This window comes from Scyliorhinus canicula, chromosome 12 (genome assembly GCF_902713615.1).
Source record: "Scyliorhinus canicula chromosome 12, sScyCan1.1, whole genome shotgun sequence".
In the NCBI taxonomy this organism is placed as follows: Eukaryota; Metazoa; Chordata; class Chondrichthyes; order Carcharhiniformes; family Scyliorhinidae; genus Scyliorhinus; species Scyliorhinus canicula.
In genome coordinates, this window is record NC_052157.1 from 96,669,637 (window position 1) to 96,681,683 (window position 12,047).

Below are 12,047 nucleotides of genomic sequence, written 5' to 3' on the forward strand. Positions count from 1 at the left end.
CCCTCTCCGCCCGCACCCTCCCCCTCCGCCCGCACCCATCCCCACCTCCGCCCCGCACCCTCCCCCTCCGCCCGCACCCTCCCCCTCCGCCCGCACCCAAGGCCCCCCTCCGCCCGTCACCCTCCCCCCCGCCCGCACCCTCCCCTCCTTCCCCTCCGCCCCGCACCCTCCCACGCCCTCCCCCTCCGCCCGCACCCTCCCCCCTCCGCCCGCACCCACCCCTCCGCCCGCACCCTCCCCCTCCGCCCGCACCCCCCCCCCTCCGCCCGCACCCTCCCCCTCCGCCCGCACCGTCACCCTCCCCCTCCGCCCGCACCATCACCCTCCCTCTCCGCCCGCACCCTCCCCCTCCGTCATCCACTCTCTCTCCGCCCTCACCCTCCCCTCCGTCATCCACTCTCTCTCCCGCCCGCACCCTCCCCCTCCGCCCGCACCGTCACCCTCCGCCCGCACGCAGTCACCTTCCCTCTCAGCCCGCACCCAGTCGCCTGCGCTCTCCGCCCGCACCCTCCCCCTCCGCCCGCACCCTCCCCCTCCACCCGCACCGTCACCCTCCCCCTCCCCCCACACCATCACCCTCCCTCTCCGTCATCCACTCTCTCTCTGCCCACACCCAGTCGCCTGCGCTCTCCGCCCGCACCCTCCCCCTCCGCCCGCACCCTCCGCCCGCACCCTCCCCCTCCGCCCGCACCCCGTCACCCTCCCCCTCCGCCCGCACCCTCCCCCCCCCGCCCACACCCTCCCCCCATCATCCACCCTCTCCACCTGCACCCTCCCCCTCCGTCATCCGCTCTCTCTCCGCCCGCACCCTCCCCTCTCCGCCCGCACCGTCACCCTCCCTCTCCGTCATCCACTCTCTCTCCGCCCGCACCCTCCCCCTCCCCCCGTCACCCTCCCCCCTCCGCCCGCACCCTCCCCCTCCGCCCGCACCCTCCCCCTCCACCCTCCCCCTCCGCCCGCACCCTCCACCTCCGCCCGCACCCTCCCCCTCCGCCCGCACCCTCCCCCTCCGCCCGCACCCTCCCCCTCCCCCTCCGCCCGCACCCTCCCCCTCCGCCCGCACCGTCACCCTCCCCCTGCACCATCACCCTCCCTCTCCGCCCGCACCCTCCCCCTCCGTCATCCACTCTCTCTCCGCCCTCACCCTCCCCCTCCGTCATCCACTCTCTCTCCGCCCGCACCCTCCCCCTCCGCCCGCACCGTCACCCTCCGCCCGCACGCAGTCACCTTCCCTCTCAGCCCGCACCCAGTCGCCTGCGCTCTCCGCCCGCACCCTCCCCCTCCGCCCGCACCGTCACCCTCCCCCTCCACCATCACCCTCCCTCTCCGTCATCCACTCTCTCTCTGCCCGCACCCAGTCGCCTGCGCTCTCCGCCCGCACCCTCCCCCTCCGCCCGCACCCTCCCCCTCCGCCCGCACCCTCCCCCTCCGCCCGCACCCTCCCCCTCCGCCCGCACCCTCCCCCTCCGCCCGCACCCAGTCGCCTTCCCTCTCAGCCCGCACCCAGTCGCCTGCGCTCTCCGCCCGCACCCTCCCCCTCCGCCCGCACCCCCCCCCTCCGCCCGGACCGTCACCCTCCCCCTCCGCCCGCACCATCACCCTCCCTCTCCACCCGCACCCTCCCCCTCCGCCCGCACCCTCCCCCTGCGCCCGCGCCCTCCCCCTGCGCCCGCACCCACCCCCTCCGCCCGCACCCACCCCCTCCGCCCGCACCCACCCCCTCCGCCCGCACGCAGTCGCCTTCCCTCTCAGCCCGCACCCAGTCGCCTGCGCTCTCCGCCCGTCACCCTCCCCCTCCGCCCGTCACCCTCCCCCTCCGCCCGTCACCCGCCCCCTCCGCCCGTCACCCGCCCCCTCCGCCCGTCACCCGCCCCCTCCGCCCGTCACCCGCCCCCTCCGCCCGTCACCCGCCCCCTCCGCCCGCACCCGCCCCCTCCGCCCGCACCCGCCCCCTCCGCCCGCACCCTCCCCCTCCGCCCGCACCCTCCCCCTCCGCCCGCACCCTCCCCCTCCGCCCGCACCCTCCCCCTCCGCCCGCACCCTCCCCCTCCCCCTCCGCCCGCACCCTCCCCCTCCCCCTCCGCCCGCACCCTCCCCCTCCCCCTCCGCCCGCACCCTCCCCCTCCCCCTCCGCCCGCACCCTCCCCCTCCCCCTCCGCCCGCACCCTCCCCCTCCGCCCGCACGCTGTCACCTGCCCTCTCCGCCAGCACCCTCCCCCTCCGCCCGCACGCTCCCACTCCGCCCGCACGCAGTCACCTTCCCTTTCAGCCCGCACCCTCCCCCTCCGCCCGCACCCTCCCTCTCCGCCCTCCGCCCGCAGTCACCCTCCCACTCCGCCTGCACCCCCACACCCTCCCACTACCCACATGACTTCACCCTCCGGCTCGTACCTTGTCACCACTGGAATAGAAGTAGTATCTGAGCCGGACAATATTAATGTGATCCAATTTACGCATAATCTGTAATTCCCGGTTCTGTAGGAAGATGGATACAAAATCAAACAATTCCAACACTGGCACGGAACATAGTCACACTATGTGAGCAGAGAGTTAACAGAGTTAGAAGGTTAACACAGGTCCCACATTCGTTCTCACCTTGAACCTCTTATCCTGTAGAACCTTCTTGATGGCGACCAATTCACCCGACTCCACCAGCTTCGCCTGGTATACCACTCCAAAAGAGCCATTGCCGATCACTTTAATATCAGTGTAGGACACCTCCTTGGGGATATCTGACCCCTGCCCTGGTGTGGCCACGACCGTTGTGACCTTACCACCATCTCCTGCAGGGAAAAAAACAAGTGACTGTTGAACACCTACAGCTTCCAGCAGAACTATGACAAAGTGGCTGAGACCAAGGCGTCGGCGGGGGGGGGGGTCTGGAAATTGACGAGGTGCTTTATTCAGCAGAGAGACTGATCAAGGAGGGTCTTGAACCAGCGGGAGACTGACCGAGGAGGTTCTTTGTTCAGTGGGGAAACTGACCGTGAATGGGCTTTGACCAGCGGAGAGACTGATCGAGGAGGGCTTTGACCAGCGGGGAGACTGATCGAGGAGGGGCTTTGACCAGCGGGGAGACTGATCGAGGAGGGGCTTTGACCAGCGGGGAGACTGATCGAGGAGGGGCTTTGACCAGCGGGGAGACTGATCGACGATGAGGTTTGATCAGCAGGGAGACTGATCGAGGCGGGGCTTTGACCAGCAGAGAGACTGATCGAGGAGGGGATTTGACCAGCGGGGAGACTGATCGAGGAGGGGCTTTGACCAGCGGGGAGACTGATCGAGGAGGGGCTTTAACCAGCGGGGAGACTGATCGAGGAGGGGCTTTGACCAGCACAGCGACTGATCGAGGAGGGGCTTTGACCAGCACAGCGACTGATCGAGGAGGGGCTTTGACCAGCGGGGAGACTGATCGAGGAGGGGCTTTGACCAGCGGGGAGACTGATCGAGGAGGGGCTTTGACCAGCGGGGAGACTGATCGAGGAGGAACTTTGACCAGCGGGGAGACTGATCGAGGAGGGGCTTTGACCAGCGGGGAGACTGATCGAGGAGGGGCTTTGACCAGCGGGGAGACTGATCGAGGAGGGGCTTTGACCAGCGGGGAGACAGATCGAGGAGGGGCTTTGACCAGCGGGGAGACTGATCGAGGAGGGGCTTTGACCAGCGGGGAGACTGATCGAGGAGGGGCTTTGACCAGCGGGGAGACTGATCGAGGAGGGGCTTTGACCAGCGGGGAGACTGATCGAGGAGGGGCTTTGACCAGCGGGGAGACTGATCGAGGAGGGGCTTTGACCAGCGGGGAGACTGATCGAGGAGGGGCTTTGACCAGCGGGGAGACTGATCGAGGAGGGGCTTTGACCAGCGGGGAGACTGATCGAGGAGGGGCTTTGACCAGCGGGGGGACTGATCGAGGAGGGGCTTTGACCAGCGGGGAGACTGATCGAGGAGGGGCTTTGACCAGTGGGGAGACTGATCGAGGCGGGGCTTTGACCAGCGGGGAGACTGATCGAGGAGGGGCTTTGACCAGCACAGCGACTGATCGAGGCGGGGCTTTGACCAGCGGGGAGACTGATCGAGGCGGGGCTTTGACCAGCGGGGAGACTGATCGAGGCGGGGCTTTGACCAGCGGGGAGACTGATCGAGGCGGGGCTTTGACCAGCGGGGAGACTGATCGAGGCGGGGCTTTGACCAGCGGGGAGACTGATCGAGGCGGGGCTTTGACCAGCGGGGAGACTGATCGAGGCGGGGCTTTGACCAGCGGGGAGACTGATCGAGGCGGGGCTTTGACCAGCGGGGAGACTGATCGAGGAGGGGCTTTGACCAGCGGGGAGACTGATCGAGGCGGGGCTTTGACCAGCGGGGAGACTGATCGAGGAGGGGCTTTGACCAGCGGGGAGACTGATCGAGGAGGGGCTTTGACCAGCGGGGAGACTGATCGAGGAGGGGCTTTGACCAGCGGGGAGACTGATCGAGGAGGGGCTTTGACCAGCGGGGAGACTGATCGAGGAGGGGCTTTGACCAGCGGGGAGACTGATCGAGGAGGGGCTTTGACCAGCGGGGAGACTGATCGAGGCGGGGCTTTGACCAGCGGGGAGACTGATCGAGGAGGGGCTTTGACCAGCGGGGAGACTGATCGAGGAGGGATTTTGACCAGCGGGGAGACTGATCGAGGAGGGATTTTGATCAGCGGGGAGACTGATCGAGGAGGAACTTTGATCAGCGGGGAGACTGATCGAGGAGGGGCTTTGACCAGCGTGGAGCCTGATCGAGGAGGAACTTTGATCAGCGGGGAGACTGATCGAGGAGGAACTTTGACCAGCGGGGAGACTGATCGAGGAGGGGCTTTGACCAGCGGGGAGACTGATCGAGGAGGGGCTTTGACCAGCGGGGAGACTGATCGAGGAGGGGCTTTGACCAGCAGGGAGACTGATCGAGGAGGGGCTTTAACCAGCAGGGAGACTGATCGAGGAGGGATTTTGATCAGCGGGGAGACTGATAGGGGAGGTGCTGTCATGTGAGGAGAGATTGACTTGGTTAGGATTGTTCTCACTGAGGGCAACATGGTGGCGCAGGCGTTAGAATTGCTGCCTCACGGCACCGAGGTCCTCGGTTCGATTCTGGCTCTGGGTCACTCTCCGTGTGGAGTTTGGACACTTGCCCCGTGTTCTGGTGGTTTCGCTCCCACAACCCAAAGATGTGCGGGATAGGTGGATTGGCCACGCTAAATTACCCCTTAATTGTAAAAAATGAATTGGGTATTCTGAATTAATTTTTAAAAAAGGATTGTTCTTGCTGAAGTTCAGGCAAATGAGGGGGAATCTCAGAGAGACTTATAAAGTTTTAACAGGGCCAGACAGGGTAGATGCAGGGAAGATGTTCCCAATGATGGGTGTGTCCAGAACCAGGGGTCACATTCTGAGGATTCAGGGGAAACAATTCCGGACAGAGATGAGGAGACATTTCTTCACACAAAGAGTGGTGAGCCTGTGGAATTCATTGCCACAGAAAGTAGTTGGTGCTAAAACTTTGAATATAAGGGCAGCACGGTAGCACAAGTGGATGGCACTGTGGGTTCACAGAGCCAGGGTCCCAAGTTCGAATCCCCGATGGATCACTGTGCAGAATCTGCATGTTCTCCCCGTGTCTGCATGGGTTTCCTCCGGGTGCTCCGGTTTCCTCCCACAATCCAAAGACATGCAGGTTAGGTGGATTGGTGACCAAAAAGGTTAGATGGGGTTGTTGGGTTACGGGGATAGGGTGCAAGTGAGGGCTTAAGTGGGTCGGTGCAGACTCGATGGGCTGAACGACCTCCTTCTGCACTGTATGTTCTATATTGAAGAGGTGGATAGACACAGCACTTGGGGAGAATGGGATCAAAGGCTATAGGAGAAAGCAGGCTATTGAGTTGGATCGTCAGCCATGATCGGATGAATGGCGGAGCTGGCTCGAAGCGCCTAAGGCCTCCTCCTGCACCTATCTTCTAAAAATCTACATATGTAAACAGAAGGGACTGATCAAGAAGGAGCTTTAATCAGCAGAGAGACTGATCGAGGCGGGTCTTTAACCAGTGAGGAGACTGATCGAGGAGGGGCTTTAACCAAAGAACAAAAGAACAAAGAACAAAGAAAAGTACAGCACAGGAACAGGCCCTTCGGCCCTCCAAGCCCGTGTCGACCATGCTGCCAGACTAAACTACAATCTTCTACACTTCCTGGGTCCATGTCCCTCTATTCCCATCCTATTCATGTATTTGTCAAGATGCCCCTTAAACATCACTATCATCCCTGCTTCCACCACCTCCTCCGGCAGCGAGTTCCAGGCACCCACTACCCTCTGTGTAAAAAACCTCTATTCCCATCCTATTCATGTATTTGTCAAGATGCCCCTTCAATGTCACTATCGTCCCTGCTTCCACCACCTCCTCCGGCAGCCACTACCCTCCGTGTAAATAAACTTGCCTCGTACATCTACTCTGAACCTTGCCCCACGCACCTTAAACCTATGCCCCATAGTAATTGACCCCTCTACCCTGGGGAAAAGCCTGACTATCCACTCTGTCTATGCCCCTCATAATTTTGTAGACCTCTTATCAGGTCGCCCCTCAACCTCCGTCGTTCCAGTGAGAACAAACCGAGTTTATTCAACTACGCCTCATAGCTAATGCCCTACATACCAGTAAACATCCTGGTAAATCTCTTCTGCACCCTCTCTAACGCCTCCACATCCTTCTGGTAGTGTGGCGACCAGAATTGAACACTATACTCCAAGTGTGGCCTAACTAAGGTTCCATACAGGTGCAACATGACTTGCCAATCCTATACTCAAAGCCCCGGCCAATGAAGGCAAGCATGCCGTATGCCTTCTTGACTACCTTCTCCACCTGTTTTGCCCCTTTCAGTGACCTGTGGACCTGTACACCTAGATCTCTGACTTTCAATACTCTTTAGAGTTCTACCATTCACTGTATATGGTTATGGGAGAGGTGTTTTCAGAACCCCAAAATGTATCATGGAGTCCAACCAACTCCCCCCTTTAATGGATTGTTGCTTTTGAAGCACACAAATTGTTCCCCAGGTGCAGTGTTACAATTATGGACCAGTGGTTTTTAAAACAAAACAATTTTTATTCCATGAACTCAACTTAACTTTTTTAAATAAACATTGTGTCTCTTAACACCCATTACTTCAAAGATAACCCTGAAAATTAGACAACACTAGCCAATCCTGCAAACTGTTCTTTTAAACATCCAAAAGACTTCAACCCTTCAAAAATAGGAGCACAACAGGTTATATTCAATATATTTATAGTCTTTGGATTTGCAGAAATCACCAGCCCAGCTCTTTTCCTTCCTGCAGCTCTCAGCAAAACACACAGACACTCCCAGCTGCTCTCTCAAACTGAAACTAAAAACTTCAAAATGGCCGAGCTGAAGCCCAGCTCCACCCACACTCTGACATCACTGCATTTCTTAAAAGGTACATTGCTTAAACATCCATTTCTTAAAGGTACTCTCACATGACACCTCCCCCCCAAGAAAAAAAATAAACCTTCAACTTCCAGATGGTTTCATTTTTAATCTTGCACCATCAATTAAGAAATGCACACAGTAAAAATACTTTTTCGTTTGAAAAAAAAACACACGCAAACAGGCATAATAATATAGTCCATTTTTCTTTGTTCTTCTTCCTCCAACCGAAAACCTTCTCGATTGACAGTCTCTTTGAACAACAAAGTCTCTGCACGATCCATCCATTCCACTACTCCTCGACATTTCTCTTTAGAATCAAATACTTTAGTTCAATCTGACCACAGAGCCCCTTGCAATTCTCCAATACAGGAGCATTGGTGATCACAGGTTTCAGGCCGTGACACTCCACTGTCCACTGGAATTTGTTACGTTTCTTCAGCAATTCCATCAGTGGAGCAACCACGCGACAAATCTTTTGCACAAAGGTTCGATCAAATTCATTCATGCTAAAAGATCGCATTATTTCCCTTCGTCTTGAGGGTATCGGAAACTCCACAAGGAAAGTGATTCGGGCTTCTCCAAATTCACTTTCGGCTAGGTTCATCACCAAACCCGCCTCCTGAAGTTGATCGAAGAATTCCATACGATGTTTTAAATGTTCTTTCCATGTCTGGAAGTTGAAAATAAAAGCAGATTGTCCCACTTTCTTAATGCAATCCTTCAAACGTGGGACAGGATAAGAGTCCGTTCTTGTAACTGCATTCACCTTTTGATAGTCCACACACAACCGTTGGGTACCGTCTGGTTTAGGTGCCATCACTATGGGTGAGCTCCATTGGCTGCCTTCAATTATGCCATTTGTAAGCATACTCTCAATTTCTTTGTTAACCTGTGCCAATTTTGAAGGGTTAAGTCTGTATGGATGTTGTTCGATTGGAACAGCATTTCCCACATCTACATCATGTATAGCCATTTTTGTACTTCCCAATTTATCTCCACAAACTTGCCCATGTGATATCAATAACTCTTTCAGGTCAGTGGAAGGTAACTTAACAATTCATCCCAATTTTTAAGAACATCCTCATTTTCCAATTTAATTTGAGGTATGTCAAATTCACAGTCATCTGGATTTGGTTCGTCACTTTGAGTTAGAATCACTAAAACCTCCTCCTTTTTCTCTGCTTCCCTTTCAAAGTACCTTTTAAGCATATTCACATGACACCCTCGCTGAGTCTTCCTTCTGGTGTTTTTACCACATAATTCACCTCACTTAATTTCCTTTCAATCTGATAGTCCACAAAACCTAGCTTTTAAAGGCTCACCTACTACTGGTAACAACACTAAAACTTTATCCCCACCGACAAAACTACGAACTTTGGATTTCTTATCCGCTACCCGTTTCATCACATTTTGTGCAACTTTCAAATGTTGTCCAGCCAATTCACCTGCTCTATTTAATCGTTCCCTAAAATTTGACACGTAATCCAATAATGTTAGTTCCAATTTCTCACCCACCAATTTTTCCTTAATCAATTTAAGTGGTCCTCTTACCTCATGACCAAAAATTAGTTCAAAAGGACTAAATTTGGTAGACTCATTAGGTGCATCCCTAATTGCAAATAATATGAATGGGATTCCTTTATCCCAATCCTCTGGATAATCTTGACAATACGCCCTCAACATTGTCTTTAATGCCTGATGCCACCTTTCTAACGCTCCCTGCAATTCTGGATGGTACACGGTTGATTTGAATTGTTTTATTCCTAAACTATCCATAATTTCTTTGAATAACTTTGAAGTAAAATGTGATCCTTGATCCGATTGAATTTCTGTGGGTAGTCCATATCTAGTAAAGAATTTAAGTAACTCCTCCACAATCATTTTAGCTGTAATATTACGTATTGGAATGGCCTCTGGAAACCTAGTAGTCACATCCATTATAGCCAAAAGATATTGATTCCCACTTTTTGTTTTAGGAAGCGGTCCTACACAATCAATTAGGACACTCGTAAAAGGTTCCTCAAATACTAGAATGGGTATTAAGGCCACTGGTTTTATCACTGCTTGAGGTTTCCCTAACACTTGACATGTGTGACATGATTGACAAAATTTAACTCCATCTTTATGTAGTCCAGGCCAATAAAGATGTTTCTGGATTTTAGCTTGAGTTTTCTGGATTCCCAAATGACCTCCCACTGGTACCTCATGTGCAACTCGCAACACCTCCTTTCTATACCCTAACGGCAATACTACTTGATGAACTTCTGCCCACTTTTCATCAGCCTTCATATGTACAGGTCTCCATTTTCTCATCAAGACATCACTTTTACGGTAATAACACTCTGGTATACTCACAGATTCCTTTTCCGTATATGCTTTCTGATATATCCGTTTTATTTCTACATCTTTCTGTTGTAACTCCGCCAATTTTCCTGAGCTAAAAAATACCCGCCACATCCTCCACCTGTTCTTGTTCTTTTTCAACCCTTAGTGTCCAAAATTGCCCTTAGTGTTGGCTGGGTTACTGGGTTATGGGGATAGGGTGGAGATGTGGGCCTGGGTCGGGTGCTCTTTCCAAGAACTGGTGCAGAATCGATGGGCCGAATGGCCTCATTCTGTACTGTAAATTCTATGATTCTATCTGATCAAAAATAGTTTCTGATAATTGCACTTCAACTTTATCTTCACTCTTTAATTTCTCCTCTTTGTCTTAACCGGTCACTTGGCGACCTTGTTACGACACAATCGGGAAAAATCCCAGGATATTTGTCCTTCAACCCTTCAGTTGTCCGATTTTCCACTGGCTTATCAACCACAGTAGGCATCACTCCCACCTGTGATCCAGCTATATCATTACCCAAGATAAACTGTATTCCTGATCAAGATAGTTTATCTATTACTCCTACTACCATTTCACCACTCTTCACTGGACTTTCCAATCTTACCTTATATAATGGAACGCTACTCCTCTCACCCTGAATTCCACATATCACCACCTTTTCTTTTTTTTAACCAAACAATTTTATTGAGGTACTTTTTGGCACTGTAAACAGTTACAGATAACAAAAAATAAAAAAGGCAAAAATGTGCAAACATCAACATAAAATCAATACTTCAATCGAACCATACTGCAGAAGCCCGCTCCTCTCCCATCGACACTACCTGCCTATTTATCCCTCCTACTCTAATCCCCCCCCCTCCCCCCCCCCCCCCCCCCCCCGGCGTTCACTCTCCCGCGAAGAAGTCGATGAATGGTTGCCACCTTCGGGTGAACCCCAGTACAGATCCCCTCGAGGCGAACTTAATTTTTTCCATACCCAGAAAACTTGACATGTCCAAAAGCCATAGCTCGGTCTTCGGGGGTTTTGAGTCCCTCCATACCAGCAGTATTAGTCGCTGGGCTATCAGGGAAGCAAAGGCCAGAACAACAGCCTCTTTCTCCCCATGGACTCCCAGGTCTTCCGAAACCCCAAAAATTGCCACCCCTGGACCCATCACCACCCTTGTTTTTAGCACCCGGGACATGATCCCCGCAAATCCCTCCCAGTACTCCCTAAGCTTAGGACATGCCCAAAACATGTGAACATAGTTCGCTGGTCCTCCCGCGCACATATAATTCTATCCCAAAGAATTTGCTCATCCGAGCCACCGTCATATGGGCCCGGTGAACGACCTTAAATTGAATCAGCCCGAGCCTGGCACATGTTGCGATTGAGTTTACCCTACTCGGGACTTCTGCCCACATCCCGTCGTCCTTCATCTCCCCGCCAAGCTCCTCTTCCCATTTGAGTTTCAGTTCCTCCGTCTGGGACTCTTCCCCCTTCATGAGCACCGTATAAATATCTGAGACTCTACCCTCTCCTCCTTCTCCTCTAGAGACTATTCGGTCTTGGATCCCTATTGGCAGGAGGCGTGGGAAGGATGGGATCTGTCTGCGGACAAAGTCCCGCATCTGTAAGTACCTGAAATAATTTCCCCTTACCAGACCAAATTTCTCCTCCAAGCCCCTCAAACACGCAAAGCTCCCCTCCAGGAACATAACGCCCATCCTCCTCACCCCCGCCCGCCGCCATGTTCGAAACCCCCATCCATGTTCCCGGGGCCAAATCGATGGTTATCACATATTGGAGCCCAGACAGACGCCCCCACCTCCCCTACATGCCTCCTCCACTGGCCCCATATCCGCAGGGCCGCCCCCACTACCAGGCTGGTGGAGTACCTGGCCGGTGACAGCGGTAGGGGAGCCGTGACCAGGGCTGCCAAACTGGTGCCCCTGCAGGAAGCCACCTCCACCCGCTCCCAGATAGACTTCCTTATCATGGCTATGTTAGCCGCCCAGTAATAGTTAATCAGACTCGGCAATGCCAGCCCTCCCTCGCTGCGGCTCCTCTCAAGCATCGCCTTCTTCACCCGCGGGGATTTTCCCGCCCAGACAAACCTCATGATGATTTTGCCAGTCCTTTTGAAGAAGGACTGTGGGATAAAGATCGGGAGGCACTGGAAGATGAACAGGAATCTAGGGAGGATTGTCATCTTTACAGTCTGCACCCTCCCCACCAACGACAGCGGGAGTGCATCC

General features: G+C 54.9%; 2 protein-coding genes across 2 annotated transcripts in view; both read right to left on the reverse strand.

Moving 5' to 3' along the window:
• Window positions 1-1,160, reverse strand: part of LOC119974302 (glycogen synthase kinase-3 beta-like) — a 78,059-nt gene extending 76,899 nt beyond the window's left edge. The window contains exon 1 of the mRNA XM_038813074.1: window positions 1,145-1,160. Within this exon, the coding sequence (XP_038669002.1) occupies window positions 1,145-1,160 (16 nt within the window). The remainder of the gene's footprint in view (window positions 1-1,144) is intronic.
• Window positions 1,161-2,362: 1,202 nt separating this feature from the next.
• Window positions 2,363-12,047, reverse strand: part of LOC119974544 (glycogen synthase kinase-3 beta-like) — a 40,330-nt gene continuing 30,645 nt past the window's right edge. Inside the window, exons 3-4 of the mRNA XM_038813524.1 lie at window positions 2,596-2,783; window positions 2,363-2,475 (exon numbers count right to left, since the gene is read on the reverse strand). Coding sequence (XP_038669452.1) covers window positions 2,374-2,475; window positions 2,596-2,783 — 290 coding nt within the window. The 3' untranslated portion in view covers window positions 2,363-2,373. The remainder of the gene's footprint in view (window positions 2,476-2,595; window positions 2,784-12,047) is intronic.